General features: G+C 43.4%; 1 protein-coding gene across 3 annotated transcripts in view; it reads right to left on the minus strand.

Moving 5' to 3' along the window:
- The window catches only part of PDE4D (phosphodiesterase 4D), a gene marked incomplete at its 5' end in the record, with an annotated part of 2,078,604 nt that overhangs the window by 1,275,446 nt on the left and 782,043 nt on the right, over positions 1-21,115 (minus strand). Inside the window, one exon of one of the 3 annotated variants that reach the window (XM_082255260.1) lies at positions 7,982-8,760. The exons of the other annotated variants lie outside the window; for them this stretch is intronic. Within the exon in view, the coding sequence (XP_082111386.1) occupies positions 7,982-8,577 (596 nt within the window). Of the gene's footprint in view, positions 1-7,981; positions 8,761-21,115 lie in introns of those variants that run through there. 3 annotated transcript variants of the gene reach the window in all.

Here is a 21,115-nt window from a genome sequence, read left to right on the forward strand (position 1 = left end):
GTTTAAACGTCATAAAATACTAACGCGTTTCAGCCGAAGCCTTACTATGCTATGAGTAATGTTTTTGCCGAAATGCGTTAGTATTTTCTGATGTTGCAACTGCTATATTCCTTAAATATAGTTTCATAACAAGAAGCATTCATGTTTCTGGCTCTTTGACCTTATGAAGTTTAGCTATGGCTTTTTTTGCTTAGTTATGTACATTGGACCATCCCTGGCTTATCAATATAAAAGCTGGAAATCACAGCAGTAGGCACTGCTACTACACGGATTGCCACTAGCTGCCAGGTCCCGTGCCAAGCGTCTGCACACAGCTGGTTGCTCGTTCACCACTAACACCCTTAATAGAACATATTTCATTTGTGTTCTCTGATTGGATGAGGTTGAGAATATAATATCACTGACTCAACTGTCCACCTCATCCAATCAAAAAAGGGCTTGAATTCATTGAGAAAATGCAAAGTGTTCTGTTCTTTGAATGGCAACTGTGCCAAGCGAGGGATTCCCTGTAGGGCAGTTGCTCAGCATGAGATTTGGAAGCTTGAGGAGATCACTGTGGCAGCAGTGCCTACCTACTAGTACCTACACTGATTTCCAGCTTTCATGTGGATCCCAAAGGTATGGTGTTTACTGTACATTCTTAAATTCGTCCAATGTAATAATGCATACCTAAACTTCAGCTTTAAATAAAATCTTGTTTTCACTTGTTTTTTTCATCCTTTGTTGCATGTCGGTGCTGCAGATCTCCAGCAGTCTTATTGCTGCCACTGCCTGTCCACATGCAATCGCTCCAGTGCTGGCTACATGGCATTTCCTAGAGAGGATTCCCTGACAGTGACAAAGGTGGAACATGCCTGCATAATGTGTATAGAAAAAAGCCCCTGTGACAAGGTGACAACACAGGAGCAGACCTGGGAGACATTGACAGATGACTGTCACTCTATACCAGCAAGATCCCAAACAAGGATCTTCATGGCAGGATCACCCGGCATTTTGTGAATGAAAGTTGCATATTTAAAAAGATTGAAAATGGCTTTGAAATGATATCAACATGTCAGCATTTATGTGACATTTTGGTAAATGTGGCAAAGCCTGACCGATGTGTAGTAGAGTATGTAAGGCTGGAGCAGCCTTACATACTCTACTACATTAAGGGCAATGTGAAGACAAGCACCACTCTATCAACAATTACGGTAATATATTTTTATTACCACTCAATTACCCTGTTTTTACCATGTCCTTTACGAACACTGTCCCTACTCATTACATTGCTCTCCCTCTTTTTCCTCATAGACGCCCCTCAATACGGACCTCCTTTTCTGGGATCCTTGTGGTGAAACAGGATTGGGGAACCAGAACCATTCAGTGGGGGTGCCCTATTCCCTTACTTGGTACTTTACCACTTTGAAACAGATTTCTGGGGACTCTCCTAAATACCCTGATTCTTAAAAAACCATAACCAAGTACAGATCAATTGGCGGCCTTTTGGCATTATGGGTCTACACCCCGATAGGATTTTAATTTTCCACATGGTCTTTTCCAGTTTGTCACACTGAGAACTCTTTTATTTTGGTATGTATCAACATTTGCACTCCATCGACATTTCATTGATACTCATTGATAAAGCAAACATTATGTAATATACGTAATTGTAAACACTTTTCTCTCTTTTTTGTTGTAATACGATTACTCTCATAAATGTCATTTTCAAGTGCTAATTGTTGTTTTCTACATTTCCAGATCTGAGATCTGGTTCTCTTTGTTGGACTATTGAAAAAGGCAAAACCGAAACGCGTCTGGTCCCTTCCAGATATCTCAGACAGTTCTCCTCACCAGAGACGTATCTATGACCATGTTTTTCTCATGTTTTTTAGATTTTCATGTGGTTTTTTTCTATATGTACCACTATTTATTCTGTATAAATTATCTACAAAATCATTGAACAATAAAACTTGTTACTCTATTGACTCAAGTCCTGGTTTCTGCCTCAAAAATCCCACCCACAGGGGAACTTTTTTGCTCTTTGGTAAATGTGACTACATATACTTTTTTGGCAGGCAAAGATACTCCTGAAACCATCACTGTCCCTGCACTCAAAATTCCCAGAAACATGAGAAAGAAATGTAATATAAATGTCATTTTTGCTGAAAACTTGTTCTCAGACATCAGTAGTCAGACACAGTGTGAAATCCAACTACACTACACACATCATACAACTTGTATACAGTAAGCAACTTACATAAAACCCTTAATTAGAGAAATGTGAGGGGTGCTATTGTTGTTACCCCCTTGCCAACCTCACTATAGCCGAATGACGGCTACAGCGCAGCCAGCTAGTTCTGGGACGCCATCATGGGACGGCGTGCCGTGATCGTGCCCGCCGTGCTTCTGTGGCAGGGGAGCGGCCGCCGCGCTCTGTGATCGCAGTGTCCCCTGGAAACTGCTGATCACAGATTGAGGTAAAGAGCCAATCATCAGCTCTTTACCACCTCCTATGAAAAATGCTAGTTCCCTGGCTGTTATGCTGATCCTCTAGCTTCAACACATTCTGAGGCATTGACTTGGAAGAAGTATAGAGTCCAGGAACTTCACATTTCAGCATAGATGTTCTGAGTCAGTGTTTATAAAGTAATGAAGATAAGTATAATTAGGAAATCGCATATTCAGAAGGAGAGTAGTAATTGCAGCCACAGTATTTCTCTCAGAAGATATTGGTATTATTAAATTAAAGCTGTCACAGATAGGATAAGATCAGTGTTGGCTAGTAGACCAAAACAATGATGTAATCACTTCTGCATTTTTCAATTTTTTTATGCTGTAACCCAGGGGTGTCAAACTAAATTTCATTGCTGGCCGCATCCGCAATATGGTTGACCTCAAAGGGCCAGCTGTATCTGTAAGACTATATAAATTTATCCACAGCTTTTTTTTCTCCAAGAGAAAAAGTGCAGAAACTCAACCACACCCCACCCCAGAGTTCAGGGGTTTTCTACGTACATAGTGCAGAGTTCAGGGGTGCCCTATGCACAGAATGCGGAGTTTAGGGGTGTGCTGTGTAAAGTGAGGATGGTAGAGTGTGCTACATACAGAGTGCAGGAATTAGGGGTTCCCCCACCAGGGCAGCCATCAGAAATGTTGGGGCCCCTTACACAGCTTTAGGCCTGGGCCCCCAGGGTCTGACCACCAGGTTACATCCTCCTCCTCTGCGGGGGGCCTGTGAATGCATATGATTGGCTGCTAGGACACCAGGCAGTCCTAGCAACCAATATAACTTTGACAGTGGTGGCCAGCAGCAGGATGGAAGTCAGGAGCCAGTGCAGTGGGTGGCACCAGCAAGAGTTGGGACTAGTTGTCAGTGTAGCGGAAGAAAAGAAGAAAAGGGGAGGTGCCAACTTGGAGCCCAGGGCATTCCGAAAGACGGGGCCCCTCAGGATGCTTGGGCCCCCTACATCTGTGTGGGCTGTACCCCCCTGATGGCGGCACTGTCCCCCACATTCCAGCTGAAAAAAATCCCTGGGTGTGAGAGCCACATGAAATAACCTGGAGGGCCCGGATTTGGCCCACGGGCCTTGTGTTTGACACATGTGCTGTAACCTAATAACCAGCAGTGGAAAATCAGTCAAAGAAGCACTTTCTACTCCAACACCTTCATAGAAATCTGCATGAAGTCAGGGCATCAAGATTCCACTCTCCACCTGGACATTATCAGTTAATTATTCAAAATGTCTGCTCCTGGAGTAAATTGTGTGCTTCAATGTAACAATACAATGATATAGACTTGGTGAAATCATTCTAATTGTTTTATTAAAATTCAAGAGCGACAGATGGATTTTATGACAAAAGTGGGCTCCTATGTGTTTCTTAAGGGGAATAAAACAATGGCCATACCATTCAAAGAATGAACTGCTCTACCTAGTGTCTTTTTGCAGAGCCACTTCAGTCTACACTCCATTCACAAGACACACTCCATGTAGACAATAAGACAACAGCACAGAACACAATCTCCTCTAATTGATCAGATCCGCTTCCTGTGCTACAATCCATTACATAAAAACCCAACCACCTAGCAGATAAATGATAGAGAATGATTGCAATATTTACCTACCATGCAGCGTCACCTAAAAATACCAGGATTTTCCTAATAAAGATCTTTACAAACAGACAGCTTGTTTATTTAAAGGAGAAGTCAAAATGAAAGGTTATATAAGCAGACAGGCTTGTGTAATCTGGCAAACCTTTCTACAATACTGTGTACATTCAATGGGCTGCACACAACGCACTTTCACCCGTTTACATTACAATAAATGTGTTATGTAGTTGTTTAATTACAACATACAGAGCAGATCACCATTATTAGGTTTACTGAGACAGCAAGGCTTCCCTACTTATATCTTATTACAATATATCTGGACTTACCATCATATTACAAATAACAAGCCTTCAAGGCATGATATTCTTGTAAATTACAACAAACTCATCAAGAGCTACAAAAAAAATCACAAAATATATACCCAAGTGACACCTAATATAGGAAGGAAATAGGTTAAACGATTTCATTGCTGGGGAATAATAAAGCAACAGCTGATTTAATTAAGAATGCCTAAAGCCCAGCACTATCAGACCCTACACTCTTTGTGCAGTCATGGTAAAACCTTATTATTCCAGTTCAGATGTGTTCATCCTAAACTGATAGATTTTTAATTTTTTTTTTTACTTCTGACCACTGTGCACAATCATAGATCTGTACAGCAGATTGTCATGATAGTGGATAAACATGTCAATGGAATATTGCAGTAATTCTGGATAATGTAGTAAAGCGCAGCACTATTAGACCCTACACTCTTTATGCAGTCATGCTGAAACCTTGTAATTCCAGTTCAGATGTGTTCTTCCTAAGCTAAAAGTTTTGTATTTTTTTATTTTTTTTACTTCTGACCACTGTGCACAATGATAAATCTCTACAGCAGACTGGCATTTAGATAGTGGCTGGACGTGTCAATGGAATATTGCAGTGACGCTAAGGAATGTAGTAAAGCCCAGCACTATCAGACTCTGCACTCTTTGTGCAGTCATGCCTAAACCATGTTGTTCCAGGGCAGATGGGTTGAGGAGAAGGTGACAGATTTCATTTTTTCTGACCACTGTGCACAACCATAACTCTCAACAGTGGACTGGCATGGAGATAGTGGCTGGACATGTCAATTACATATTGCAATGATGGGGGAAAATGTATTTAAGTTTAGCACTATCACACCCTACACTCTTTGTGCAGTCATGCTGAAAGCTTGTTATTCCAGTTCAGATGTGTTCATCCTAAACTGATAGATTTTTTTTTTTTTTTTACTAGTTCTGACCACTGTTCAGAATCATAAATCTGTACAGCAGATTGGCATGGAAATAGTGGCTAAACATGTCAATGGAATATTGCAGTAATTCTGGATAATACATTAAAGCCCAGCACTATCGAACCCTACACTATTTATGCAGTCTTGCTGAAACCTTGTAATTCCAGTTCAGGTGTGTTCTTCCTAAACTGAAACATTTTTTTTTTACTTCTGACGATTGTACACAATGATAAATCTCTACAGCAGACTGGCATTGAGATAGTGGCTGGACATGTCAGTGGAATATTGTATGCTGGGGAATGTAGTAAAGCCCAGCACTATCAGACCCTACACTCTTTGTGCAGTCATGCCTAAACCATGTTGTTCCAGTGCAGATGGGTTGAGGGGAAGGTGACAGATTTCATTATTTCGGACCACTGTGCACAATTATAACTCTCTACAGTGGACTGGAATGGAGATAGTGTCTGGACATGTCAGTTAAATATTGCAATGATGGGGAAAATGTAGTAAAGTCCAGCACTATCACAACTTACACTCTTTGTGCAGTTATGCTGAAACATTGTTATTCCAGTTCAGATGTGTTCATCCTAAACTGATACATTTTTATTTTTTTTCTACTTCTGACCACTGTACACAATCATAAATCTGTACAGCAGATTGGCATGGAAATAGTGGCTAAACATGTCAATGGAATATTGCAGTAATGCTGGATAATGTAGTAAAGCCCAGCACTATTAGACCCTACACTCTTTATGCAGTCATGCTGAAACCTTGTGATTCCAAGTCAAACGTGTTCTTCCTAAAGTGGTGGATTTCTTTTTTGTTTTTTTACTTCTGACTATTGTGCACAATAATAAGTCTGTACAGCAGACTAGCATGGAGATAGAGGCTAGAAATGTAAGTGGAATATTGAAGTAATGCTGGGGAATGTAGTAAAGCCCAGCACTATCAGACCCTACACTCTTTGTGCAGTTATGTTAAAACCCTGTTGTTCCAGCTCAGATGGATTGAGGGGAAGGTGACAAATTATATCATTTCTGACCACTGTGCACAACAATAAGTCTGTACAGCAGACTAGCATGGAGATAGTGGCTAGAAATGTAAGTGGAATATTGTAGTAATGCTGGGGAATGTAGTAAAGCCCAGCACTATCAGACCCTACACTCTTTGTGCAGTCATGCTAAAAACACTGTTGTCCCAGCTTAGATGGATTGAGGGGAAGGTGGCAAATTATATAATTTCTGACCACTGTTCACAACAATAAGTCTGTACAGCAGACTAGCATGGAGATAGTGGCTAGAAATGTAAGTGGAATATTGTAGTAATGCTGGGGAATGTAGTAAAGCCCAGCACTATCAGACCCTACACTCTTTGTGCAGTGATGCTAAATCCCTGTTGTTCCAGCTCAGATGGATTGAGGGGAAGGTGGCAAATTATATAATTTCTGACCACTGTTCACAATAATAAGTCTGTACAGTAGACTAGCATGGAGATAGTGGCTAGAAATGTAAGTGGAATATTGTAGTAATGCTGGGGAATGTAGTAAAGCCCAGCACTATCAGACCCTACACTCTTTGTGCAGTCATGCTAAAAACACTGTTGTCCCAGCTCAGATGGATTGAGGGGAAGGTGGCAAATTATATAATTTCTGACCACTGTTCACAATAATAAGTCTGTACAGAAGACTAGCATGGAGATAGTGGCTGGAAATGTAAGTGGAATATTTTAGTAATGCTAAGGAATGTAGTAAAGCCCAGCGCTATCAGTCCCTATACTCTTTGTGCAGTCATCCTGAAACCTTGTTGTTTCAGCTCAGATAGATTGAGGAGAAGGTGCCAATTTTCCATATTTCTGACCACTATGCACAATGATAAATCTGTACATCAGACTATAGCCTGGAGATAGTGGCTGGACATGTCAGTGGAATATTGTAGTAATGTTGGGGAATGTAGTAAAGCCCAGCAATATCAGACCCTACACTCTGTGCAGTCATGCTAAAAACACTGTTGTTCCAGCTCAGATGGATTGAGGGGAAGGTGACAAATTATATAATTTCTGATCACTGTTCACAATAATAAGTCTGTACAGCAGACTAGCATGGAGATAGTGGCTGGGAATGTAAGTGGAATATTGTAGTAATGCTGGGGAATGTAGTAAAGCCCAGCACTATCAGTCTCTTTGTGCAGTCATGCTAAAAACCCTGTTGTCCCAGCTCAGATAGATTGAGGGGAAGGTGGCAAATGATGTGATTTCTGGCCACTGTTCACAATAATAAGTCTGTACAGCAGACTAGCATGGAGATAGTGGCTGGAAATGTAAGTGGAATATTTTAGTAATGCTAAGGAATGTAGTAAAGCCCAGCGCTATCAGTCCCTACACTCTTTGTGCAGTCATCCTGAAACCCTGTTGTTTCAGCTCAGATAGATTGAGGAGAAGGTGCCAATTTTCCATATTTCTGACCACTATGCACAATGATAAATCTGTACAGCAGACTATAGCCTGGAGATAGTGGCTGGACATGTCAGTGGAATATTGCAGTCATGCTGGGGAATACATCTTTAAAATAAGAATTGCTTCTAGCTATGTGATGCTGTCTGAGGTTTTGGTGAGTATAAGAGAAAAAAAAGAAAGCCTACCGTCTGAATCCCTGGAAGGAAGATGGCCAGGACATGCGGGATTTCTTCAGTCCAGGTCTGTGTCCAGTATCCACAGCATAGGAGGAGCGGTCCATGGCTTGGCAGTGCAGGTATCTTTCAGTGTCTGAGAAGCCCCGGTGCCTCACCCTGCCGCCGGAGTATCTGCTACGGGAGGAGACAGGGGGGCAGTGGGGCGCCGGCTGAGCCTGTAGGGAGGGGGGCACAGGCTGGCACAGGAGCTGGGACTGAAGTTGGAACTGGAGCAGTGGGTGAGCCTGGGCTTGTGGGGGTATTTGGGGAGGGGATTGGGGCTGGAGTGCTGGGTGAGGTGGTGATTGTGATGGAAGGATGGGGTAGATCTGGGCTGTAGCCTGCAGGATGGGGTGAGGTGTGGCAGCCGGGTGCAGAGGCTGGTCCTGATGTTGGAGGAAGCTCTGGTGTTGGAGTAAGCCCTGCTGATGCAGAGTCGGGTACTGGCGATGCTGTTGCTCTGGTCTCCACAGATGTTTTGGTGCCTTCAGGTTCCCTGGGCTATTCCCGTTGCTGCAGCTGCCGCTGTTTACCAGAGCTGACAGTTTGCTGCCCTCTGTATCCATGGTCGGTCAGACAAAGACAACCGGAGATCTTCTCAGCAGAACTTTACAAAGAGACGGCTGGCCGCTCCGCACATCACCGCTCCGATCCTCTTACCCACTGAGCCACCATCAGCGGACGGAGCGGGATGAAGCTGCTGAAAAGTTGGACAGCTCCGCGCGACGCTTCAGCACTGGGAAAGCCAGCTGAGCGCCCATCCACCATCCACCCTGCCTGCTGTCTGCTGCCTTCTCCCTGTCTGCTGCCTGCCTGCCTCCCAATGATCAGCCAGAGCCCTCTGATGCTTGACAGGTGCTCAGGGATCAGACAGGAGACCAACAAGGACCTCTCCCAAATCAGATTGATGGCACAAGTCTTTGCTGCTTTCCAATCACAGCTCAGTCAGATTCCTCTTCTCTGTTTGCAAGGATCAGGCAGGAGATCAAGAACTCCAAAGCCGGCTTCTCCCGAATCAAGTGAATGGCTAGATCCCTGCGCCAGGCAGGTGACCAACTTCTCCAATACAAAGAGGACCTCTCCAAAATCAAGTCACAGGCTGGATCTCTGCACAAGGTTAAGTATTGCTTTATTTCCCAGTTACAGCTATTCCAGATTCTAGTCTTCTGATGCTTGACAGGTGCTTTAGAACAGTCAGGAGAGCAAAAACTCCAATCCGAGGAGGACCTCTCCCAAATCAAATGACAGGCTATGATCCCTGCACAAGATTAACTATTGCTTGTCCCTGTGCTGCCTGTCTGCCTTCCAGATGCAGCTGAGCCAAATCCCTATTTTCTGCTGCTTGACAGGATTAGGCTGGAGACTCAGAACTTCAAATCGGACCTCTCCTGTATTAAGTCACAGCAGGCTAGATCCCTGCACCAGGCAGGAGACCAATAACTCCAATCCAAAGAGGACCTCTCTCAAATCGAGTCACTGGCTAGATCCCTGCCCAAGTATAAGTATTGCTTTTTTTTCCCTTGTGCTGCCTCCCTGTTACACAGCTCAGTCGATTTCCTCTTCTCTGCTGCTTGACAGGTAGGTGCTCAGGATCAGGATGGAGCTCAAGAACTCCAAAACGGACCTCTCCCCAATGAAGTGACAGGTTAGATCCCTGTACAAGATCAAGTATTGCTTTTCCATCTGCTGCCTGTAGTTACAGATGAGTGAGATCCCAGTTCTCTGATGCTTGAAAGGTGCTCAGGCTCAGGCAGGAGAACAAGAACTTGGACCTCTTTCAAATCAAGTGGCTAGATTCCCTAGACCAACAACTCCTACCCAAAGTGGACCTGTCCCAAAACAAGTGACAGGCAAGATCTCTGCACAAGATCAAGTATTGCTTTTCCCCAGATAGAGCTAAGCCAGATACCCGTGGTCTGATGTTTGGCAGGTGCTTTGGATCAGGCAGGAGAGCAATAAGTGTAATCCAAACAGGGTCAAGTATTGATTTCCCCTTTGCCTGCCTTCCAGTTACAGCTGGGACAAATTTTTCTTCAATGCTTGACAGGTAGGTGTTCAGGATCATGCAGGAGACCAATTACTCCAAAGAGATCCTATCCTGAATCAAGTGACAGGCTAGATCCCTGCACCAGATCAAGTATTGCTTTTCCCGTGTTAAGGCAGAGCTAGATCCTAGTCCTCTGATGCTTGACAGGTGCACAGAATCAGGCAGCAGACTGATAACTCCAATCCAAAGAGGACATCTCCCAGATCAGATGGATGGATCCATGTAGCAGACTCCAGATTAAGTATTGCTTTCCCCAGTGCTGCCTGCCTGCTTGCAGCTGCATGCTATCCTCTGAGCCTCCCTAAGACAGCAGATGATGGAAACCCCCACAGCTCATGTTGGATCAGCACAGCTCTATAGATTAGGCATTGCTTTTATCCAAGAGTTCACCCTGTCCTCACCCTAAGCTTCATGATGCCCCCTGTCCTGACTCCTGCCATGCCTAAGCTCTCATTATCAGCTTTCCAAAATTTGAAACTTTCCAGAATTGGATTGATACAAGGGAAGGGGAGGATCAGATACTGCCTCCTTTATGGACAGGAGCTCAGGGAGCTGCTTATTGAGCAATGGCACAGCCAACTCATGCTTTACCTCTACCGCCCCTAATGAATACTTCATCATGTCAGCCATAAGAGAATTTCATTACTGAAATGCAATTGGAAAAAAAAGGAAATACAATTCTCAGATATGGATCTTTTTCTATCGATGTAATGCTTGCTTCAGACAATTGTCTGTCACTCCAGATAGAGCACATGGGGATTGCATGTGTTTCTTTGTTCCTCTGCCAATTTAGTCTTGTAGAGATTGCTACCTGTTTGCTTTTCCTGGGCCCCTGCTGAGAAGGGGGCACACAGTTTAGGAGATTGGGCATATTCAGCCTCGGGGTAGGTATAAATTAGATCTCCAGGGGATGGTGCAACTATATGATAGATATAAAGCTTTACACTGAAACTGGTGTGAGAGATTTCTCGATTAATGAGTTATCTGAAAAATTAAAACTGGAATTTGTCATTCTAAGCACACAGTTATGTCTTTGAAGAAAAAAATGGACTTTGGCAATTGAAGAACGAATTTGGCAATGCAAGGGAACGCTTTAATCTTAAAAATTACAGCATAGGCGAATTCCTAAAACAGAACTTTAGGGAACTTCAAACATATATATATATATATATATATATATATATATATATATATACATATATATATATATATATATATATATATATAGCGTGGTAGTAAACTCTACCACTTGTATCTACAGGTAAGCATATAATAAGGCTTATCTGTAGGTAGTGTGAATATCTCCTAAACTTGCACAGTTTAGGAGATATTCACAGTGCATGCAGCCGATGACATCACCGGCGCATACGCTCTGAAGATCCGGCTTACAGTGCCGGTGTTCCGTGAGAATTACCTACCCGTGAGAAAAACCTACCCCTGTCACTTCCGGATCACGGCAGTCTGTGTAACGCGAGCAGTTACATTAAAACAGCTGTGCTGCACTATGAGTCATCTCCGCTCCTGTCCCGGTCACTTCCCTGCTCTCGGCTACTAAATATAAAAGCGGCGGCGGCTGTATGAAAAGATAAATCACGGAGCCGCCAGCCGCTTTTATATTTACTAGCCAAGATCAGGGAAGTGACCGGGACAGGAGCGGAGATGACTCATAGTGCAGCACAGCTATTTTATGTCACCGCCGCGTCGGTAGGTTTTTTTAACGGACACCGAGATTGTTTCAGACTAGTGCGCATGCGCACTAGTCTGATCCTCAGCTCTTCCATTAGGTATCCGGGGCTGTGAGCATGCGCACTGCTGCGCTGCTCAGCTGTTCCTGGCCGGAAGTGACGAGGGGTAGGTTTTTCTCACGGGGTAGGTAATTCTCACGTTACACCGGACCTTCAGAGCCCATGCCGAAAACGGCAGGAGTGATGTCATCGCGCCCCTGGCACTCATGTAGGCGGAGGCTGTGAACATGGAAGGAAGACTGGGGGAAGATGTCAGCTGTCTCAGCGGGATGGCTTAGTGTTTATAATGTGCTATTTTGCAATGCATACTAGGACATTATGACATTGCCTTGCAGGGATTTTTTTTCTTAATCACCTGCAGTTTACAACCACTTTAAAGTGATTGTAAAAGTTATTTTTTTTTTAACTAATCATATTTACCCACTCTGCGCCACCATTGCAAGCCACTTGCTACAGTAGCGCACCTGCGGGTGCACTCCCAAGCTGGGCTGTGTGTGTTTGTAGACACACACTGTGTGGCCCTTCCTCGTTCTCCCGCTCCTTCCTCATTGGATTTGATTGACAGCAGCAGGAGCCGATGGCTCACACTGGTCAGCAAAGCCTGTGAAACAATGAAGAGGAGAGAGAAGACCTGCAGCTGGGCACAGCGCTGGATTGATAGAGGTCTCAGTTAAGTGTTGGGGGGGGGGGGGGGGTTGTATACACACAGTGGAATGTTTTTTACCTTAATGCAGAGAATGCAATAAGGTAAAATCCTATAGTGTTTAGAACCACTTTAGGGCTTACCCACACTTCAGTAATGTGCCTGAACTGCAAAGCTCAAGCTCTTTCGTTAGGATGAGCTGTACTTTGCACCATTGCTTTTGGTAGCTTGCTTATGGCATGTGTTAAATAGTTTACATATGCAGACTAATGCCAAGACTAAACAGGCAATACATTAATCTGTGTATCATGTATCTTTCTTTATATTAATATGTAACTATTATGGCTCTGATTTTAGCGTATATCTGAAATTATATGAATTTACCATAATTTGAATTCCAATTATTATGCATAAAACACATTTTTATGATAAGTAGCAGCTGTATATGAATTTATGAAACACTCAATCTGCATTCATGAATAAATGTTTAACAGCAATGCACATGCTTGACCATTAATCATTTTTGTCTGTATGCAAAATTTCAACAATCTGTTAAAGTTTTATATGTATAGGACTGTAGGTTATTGATTTTGTGTAGTATAAATACACAATTCATGGTCGTATTAGATCAGATGTGATGGGATTTTTCAAATTCTGGGACCTTCAAGCTCCACTACAGTCTAGAATGGACATTTGAATTTAAACTCACTCAGGGGACATAGCTTACATGCTATGTGGATCTCAATTTCATGGCAACCTTAAACTGGTGAAACGGATTGCACACTTGCTGCATCCCGATGGTTGCCTATGTTATTTTCAGAAACAGTTCATCTGGTGAAAGCATACCAAGTCTCATGACACAGTCGCAGGAAAAGAGCTTTTAGTCCTTACACAGAAGCTCTGCGAGAACTTGCCTGCAACAGATTTTTTAAATAATTTATTAAATATTTTTTTAGGGTAGAGAATGACCATACATCTCTTCCAATTTTGTTTGTCACTGAAACAAATACAAAAAAAAAAAAACACAGCTGGTTTCTGTATTGGATTTAAAGTTTGCTGTCTCTTGCTGCTTCGGGATAACTGTAAAATTTTGGAGTGCACCTTTATTTACTCTCACTGTGTCGGTGTTTAGAAGGAAAAATACAGAGGGTGAATCTCTCTAGCAGGGATAGGTAAAACAACACAAAGCTTGCCAAAGCTGCCATGTTGGAGCTGGAACTGGTGACACACTAGCCTGTCCACAATTTAATTTATTCACCAATTTCTCATCTCCTTCCAGGCCCCTAAAATGCATCGGCTTAATATATAACTAAAGGCAAACTTTTTATTTTTTACGTTTTGGATAGAATGCAGAGAGATTAGAACATGTGCCAGTTTTTATTGCTGTCTGTGCCCCCATTAAGGAGATTCACTCTCTCCGTTTGTCTTGTTTAACATTATCATTGAAAGTGAAAGTAAAACAAAATCCCAAATTCTGGGTTGTCCCCAGAAAAGTAATAGAGGGAAAATCTCCCAATGGGGACACTACTTCTGGTGACCTGGGGGACCCCAAGGAATTCCCTGAATTTGCAGCGATTTCCTCTCAGTTCCTGTTTGGCTATGGGACAGGAAGTGAAGGGAAATCTCTACAATGGGACACAGATGGTAAAAAACAATCTGACAGGGGTTATAACCATTCCCTACTCAATCCAAAATGAAAAAAAAAAAAAGTTTTGCCTATAGTTCTACTTTAAATATAAAAACCTAGTCTAGACATCGACCAGTGAAGTTGAGTTTTAATCACTTCAAACACTCCTTTACACTCTTACAAGGACCAAACCAAAGGATCCTTGGGTATTAGGGAATACCTGTTAGTCAGTTGGCGAGGGCTTCTGCATGTGCATGCATCTTTGCCCACAGCTTTGCACATAGGGTCCTGGGTATGCACGTGTTTATGTGTGCGCCACACAGTGTGTGCAGAGATGTGTGCAGGTCCAGGGATTGCATTGGCGCCACATTGCCTGTTAAAGGAATTGCCTGACTCAGTGTTATTGCTGACTGCTCTTTAGCTTGTTACTTGTGTCCTGACCTGTTATGTGCATATGCATGTTGGTGATGACCTTGCTCTTCTCCTGAAAGCTTGTTCTGTACTGCTTAACCAGTTTCTTTCCTCTACTTCATCAATGGCCTTGATCCAGCTTATGATTTAGTACTATGCTGAATGCTCCTGGCTGACCTTGGTTTGCTCTGTGACTGCTATTGTCTCTGAGTCTGCTTCATGCTATCTCCTAGAGCCGGTACTGGACTATTTCAAGAATCAGCTGCACACATCTATGTATACTCCTGTTGCCTGCCTTCTGGTGCCGCTGGCAGTCTGAACCCACAGACTAGCAAGAGTTCCCCTTTAACTTCTACCAGATCTCCTTGTGATTCAGCTGACTATGGGGCTGACACTCCTGCCCGCACATTATGCTGGAACTTCCTGGTCAGGATCTCCAGTCCTACAAGCTGCTGGCACTCTTGTTCCTTCTGTCCCTTAAGCTGGCCATAGATGGTGCAATTTTCTTTCCTGCAACCCAAGAAAATAATTTGATTCCCCCATCAACACAGTCAGTGTTAATGTGGGAATCCCTCCTGCGGAGCTATTGTGTTCTGGCAGAGGGGAGCCGTCCCTGCCGGGAGAACACACAGTGATTATTACTAGTGGCTGTTGCCGCTGGCAATAATCGTATTAAAAATCTGACTTGAATACAATCAGACTGCCCATACATGGTTCAAATCTTGGGCAGTCCATGCTGATTTGGCCAAGATTCCAACCATCTATGGCCAGCTTTAGCACCACCTGTGTCTCTTTCAGGGACTCCTGGGCTGGGGATACAAGAAAGGCTGTCCTCGTCACTCCAGTCTCCTATCAGGTACGTAACATTGAGATCGACAAACTGCCTACAACTCTCTATGAAACATTTGTTACAAATCACAACACATCCAACAGTTCAGTGCTTCCCATCGTTATCTAGCAATAAAACCTGACAGAGAAGCTAACACTTCCATACTCTATCCAAAACTAAAAGAAAAAGATTGGCTTTAAAAAACAATTTAAAGATAAATGGGATTTCTGGTTTGAGCAAAGTTCCAAAGCTCTTAGATACCATCTGCGGTTCAGTAATTGATTTTACTTGCTCTCTTGAGTCTCTCTTAAGAACTCAAGAATCAAAATTGCCTTTATGTAATATTATGTAAGCTTCCTGCTGCTTTTTGGCCTGACTTTTATTTTAAAGTGAAAGTGCACTGATTACTAGTTGAGAAATAAGGTTCACCAGTTTTTTCTTTCCTATCTGCAGAGAAGTTACATGAGAACAGCATATACATATACTGTATGTGTATGTGTACAAATGGCAATGATAATGTCTTATGGTGTAGATGATCTTCCTCAATTAAATCAATGTCAACTCAAAACTGTAAACAATTAAACACAAACTAAAATTATAATATTAAATAACCATCTCCAGCATTGAAGATTACTTACACCAATTTAAATACAAATTTATTTTGCATCACAAATGATGTGTGCCGAAGCAGATTATGCCATTATATTACAATGAAAATACCTTTGAGGCTCTGAAATGTTATGCCAAAAATTACATACCACTATGCGTGTTTGGTCTGGCAATAGAAACCTTCAGTAGAGAAATCATTAGGTCACACTCTTATGTAGCGTTGTATGTGACTACTTAGTAATTGCCTTTTAATTGCATCTGTGTGTTATTCGATGTTCCTTCCTGGATGGTAGGCAGCTGTCATATACCCAGGGGACAACAGTTACCTTTTTTTCACCTTATAGAATTATGTAAGATTTATGTAGCCTAAAGCAAATCTGTAGAATGCTTGAGCCATATAAAAACAGGGTCCCAGTAGACTAAACACCCACAAGGTGGTACACTCATACTTTTATGTGTGCCAAGGCAACCCCAGAGAACCAAGTAAAATGGGGAAGCTCCTCTATTGACTGATAAGGCTCCTGCATTGATTTAAGGGATGCCGAGAAGTGCAGAGCTCCACGTTGGACCAAAGCCAAAGATTCCAGGATTTTGTACTTTTGAAATGTGGGAGGGTTAGCGGCTCTGTCAATTTTTAATGTGTATATAAGGCCCACATTTTTTCCTTTTTTTTTTTTTCTTTAATTTTGAATGTGGAATGTGCTGTCTGTGTCCCTTATTGGGTGATTCACCTCACTATGGGCCAGGTGACCATTGTGAAATCCAAAATTTTTAGGATATCACAGGAACAGGAAGTGAGGGGAAATCTTCCTATATTCTGGTGACAACTGTCTAAGAGGAGATATTTCCTTGCTTTGTGGAGATCTCCTCTTACTTCTTGCTATGTCTATAGAACAATAATTAGTAAACATAACTAATAAGGGCTATAACCATTGCCTTGTCTTTCTAAAACTAAAAAAAAGAGTTGAATTTACTTGCATGCTACTTGGTTGTCCGTGCCATCCTAGAATTCACTTTACTTTTGTGCCTGTGACAGGCCCAGGAAGTGGGGACAATCTTTTTAAACAGACAGCAACAGTTTTTTGGGTAATGTGAGAAAGGGATATATTGATTGTTGTTCCATGTGCCTGTGTAGGTGAATTCTTTATATTGTGCTATGCCACCAAAACAGTGAGTGATGGATGGTCTTTTTTAGGAGACTGAGATGCCAAATGATTTATTTCAATATGTTTTTTTTTTTTTTTAGATTTCTGAGAAAATTCACTGGAAGCTAAGAACATACCCCGTGTGTTCCAGTATCCTTTGTTTAGTTGCTCTATTTCCCTAGTAAGTTGTGTGATCCCACTGTGTTTGAGTGTAGGCATAATATAAAGTATAGCCAATAGTATAGTTTTACCCAATAAGTACTTTTACTGGACAGAGCATATAATATGAACTTTTTTAAGTAAAAGCGTAACCTCATCTGAAAAGGGAAGTTCCACTTTATCTCCTACGCCCCCCCCCCACACACACTTCTGCTGAGATCGCCAAGCTTAACCCCATGCCTTCTCTGCCCGAAACCTCCTGGGACATGTCCCAGGTCCCAGGTGGCTGTGGGTACATTCACAAGCGCAGTGCATCTCGCACATGCACAGTGGGAAGCCAGCTGTGGAGCTACAAGGAATCAGCCCTGGGGACCTGAAGACTGGTGAAGAACTGGCTTGAACAAGGACAGTGGTGGATCCTTGGATAGGTAAGGTTCCTTTTATTAAAAGTCAGCAGCTACTGTATTTGCAGCTGCTGACTTTTAGTTATTTTATTTTTTTAAGAGACCGAAGAACCTCTTTAAATAACAGATTATTCCTGCTTTATTGAGACCAAAATACCAGATGCAAAATTTCTGGTCGACTCTTTTGAGATTCTTCTTATAGTAAGAAACAAATTGCTGTTGTTTTCCCCACATGCATCAAATTGCTGCACAACTCTACCTAAATTTTATTTACATTGAACCAATATAATAAAAATGATTGAACTCCAAAAATTAGATCTCAGCCTTGCCTCAAATGTTTTAAGAAAAATTGCTGACTACACCCTAATAACTACAGCTTCCCAGGGTTGTTAAGAGGGATAATACTTGAATACACTTTTTTACAACCTCTTGTCATCTCCTAAACATGTTTGGTGTCTGTCCTTCCTTCACTTATGATACAGCTAAAGTGTATATATATATTACCAATCTGTTCTGTTATCTACCAACACATGCCACTCCGGTCTTTTATTGGGTCTGCTGCTTGACTCACTGTTTTTTTTACTAATTCAAAACTGCTCTTTGTCATTCCCTCTACTGGTTACCAGTTACTTATTAATATTATAATAATACAGGATTTATATAGCGCCAACAGTTTGCGCAGCGCTTTACAATGTGAGGGAACACAATACAGTTACAATACAATTCAACACAGGAGGAATTGGACGGCCCTGCTCACAATCTAGAAGGGAGGGTCAAGTGAAACAAAGGGCAATAACTGTGGGGGATGAGCTGATGGAGTAAATGGAAGTACAGTTGTTAGGTGTGGGTAGGATAGGTTTCTCTGAAGCGGAGGCTTTTCAGGGATCGTCTAAAAGCTAATAGAGTAGGAGATAATCGGACAGATTGGGGTAAGGATTTCCATAGGTTTGGAGAGGCTCTGGAAAAGTCCTGGAGGCGAGCATGGGAGGAGGTGACGAGGGAGCTAGAGATCAGGAGGTTTTAAGAGGAACGAAGAGAGCGATTGGGTTGGTATTTTGAGACTAGGCTAGTGATGTGACTGGGGGCTAAACTGTGGATGGCTTTGTAAGATGTTAGTATTTTGAATTTAATTCGTTGGGTGAGCGGAAGCCAGTGGAGGGCTTGACAGAGAGGAGCAGCGGACACTGAGCGATTGGTAAGGTGGATGAGTCTGGCGGCAGCATTCATGATGGATTGAAGGGTGGATAGTCTATGTAGAGGTAGCCAATGAGAAGGGAATTGCAGTAGTCAAGGTGCGAGATGACCATGGAGTGAACTAGGAGCTTTGTTGTGTCATTGGTTAGAAACCAATTGAAGCTCTGGACTCTAACCTACAGAAATGCCCTTTTATACATTCCGTCACTAATTTCTAGATACTATCTTAAACCCAAGCTTCTCAACTGCAACATCCATAACTTATCACTAACTTCTTATTTTCTCAATAATTTCTTCTTAACCACTAGACGATCGCCCGCCGCAGATATACTGTGGCAGGTAGCCACTCCTGGGCGAACCGCTGTACATGTACAGCGCTCGCTCTGGGGAGTCTAGGGGGCACGCGCTTGCCGCCGGCGGCGCGATCCCGCCCGTCAGCGGGGGAGCCATCGCGTGTGTCAGGTGGCTCCAATTGCGCCTGACACCCTTGATCTCTCCCCGCTGAGAGAGAAAGACGGTCGGCTGATCTAAACACAGCCGTCCGTCCTGCTCCCTGGAATGATCACAGAAGCTATATAGCATTGCATGTCTCTGTGATCATTTCACAAGCCCAACCCCCCCCCCCCCTCACAGTTAGAATCACTCCCCTAGGCTTACATTTAACCCCTTGATCACCAGCAGGGTTAACCCCTTCCCTGCCAGTGTCATTATTACACTGGTCCCCCAAAAAGTGTAAAAAATGTCAGTTAGGGGTCCGATCTGTCCGCCACAATGTCGCAGTCCCGCTAAAAATCGCTGATCGTCGCCATTACTAGTAAAAAAGAAAACAATAAAAATGACATAAATCTTTCCTGTAGTTAGTAGACGCAATAACTTTTGAATAAACCAAACAAAATACTCTTATTGCGATTTTTTTTACCAAAAATATGTATCAAAAAACAAATAGCCCCAAAATGTTAAAAAATTTTGATTTTTACATTTTTTTTTGAGAATGTCATATAGCAGAATGTGAAAAATATTGTTTATTTTTTTTATCAAAATTTGTCGCCCTTTTTTTGTTTATAGCGCAAAAAAAAAAAAATCGCACAGGTGATCAAATACCCTACCAAAAGAAAGCTCTATTTGTGGGGAAAAAAAGGACGTACATTTCGTTTGGGTACAGCCAGTGGCGGCCGGTCTGTAGGGGGCGCAGGGGCGCTACCCCCCAATCTGTGGCCAAAGAAAAAAAAAGATTAAAAAAAAAAAAAGAATTTCCATTTTCAGCCCACTAGGGGCGCCGTACCTTCTGGTGGCTATGGGGGGTTTCACCCCACGTGCGGCAGGCATCTGGGGGTCATCGAGGGCGCAGAGCAATGCACCCCGACACGCCCCACTTTAGAGATGTCCTGGCTGTGATTGGTCCAGACTCCAGCCTGGACCAATCACACAGGAGGACATCCCGGGTGACGTGACATGTGGGGGCGGTGCATGCGTCAGTCACTCACCGTCCCGGCATCACGTCATCACGTCACGCCCACTAGCGCCGTCAGACCAGAGAGAGCCGGCACGTGAGGAAGAAGAAGAGGGACTCGTTCGTCTCGGAGTCGTCACGTGTTCTTCTCGTCTGCTAGTGTGAGTACTAGTCCTGGCCCGACTCAGCAGCAGCAGCACCACGCAGGTCGCCGTGAGGTAAGTTCAAGTGATGCCTCAGGGGGGGGCCCGGCCCACATACTGCTTTGAAGGGGGCACGCACGCACGCTGGTCTCTGCATTGATGGGGGGGGGGGCACGGCAGACAAGCTGGTCACTCACTGCATTGCCATTGATGATGGGGGCACGGCAATCTGGTGGTCACTGCATTGATGATGGGGGCACGGCAAGCTGGTCACTGGCACTGTATTGATGATGGGGGCACGGCAAGCTGGTCACTTGCACTGAATTGATGATGGGGGCACGGCAAGCTGGTCACTGGCACTGCATTGATTATGGGGGCACGGCAAGCTGGTCACTGGCACTGCATTGATAATGAGGGCACGGCAAGCTTGTCACTGGCACTGCATTGATGATGAGGCACAGTAAACTGGTCACTGGCACTGCATTGATGATGGGGGCACGGCAAGCTGATCACTGGCACTGCATTGATGATGGGGGCACGGCAAGCTGGTCACTGGCACTGCATTGATGATGGGGGCACGGCACGCTGGTCACTGGCACTGCATTGATGATGGGGGCACAGCGAGCTGGTCACTGGCACTGTATTGATGATGGGGGCACGGCAAGCTGGTCACTGGCACTGCATTGATGATGGGGGCA

Source organism: Pelophylax lessonae (genome assembly GCF_965119305.1).
Source record: "Pelophylax lessonae genome assembly, chromosome: 1".
In the NCBI taxonomy this organism is placed as follows: domain Eukaryota; kingdom Metazoa; phylum Chordata; class Amphibia; order Anura; family Ranidae; genus Pelophylax; species Pelophylax lessonae.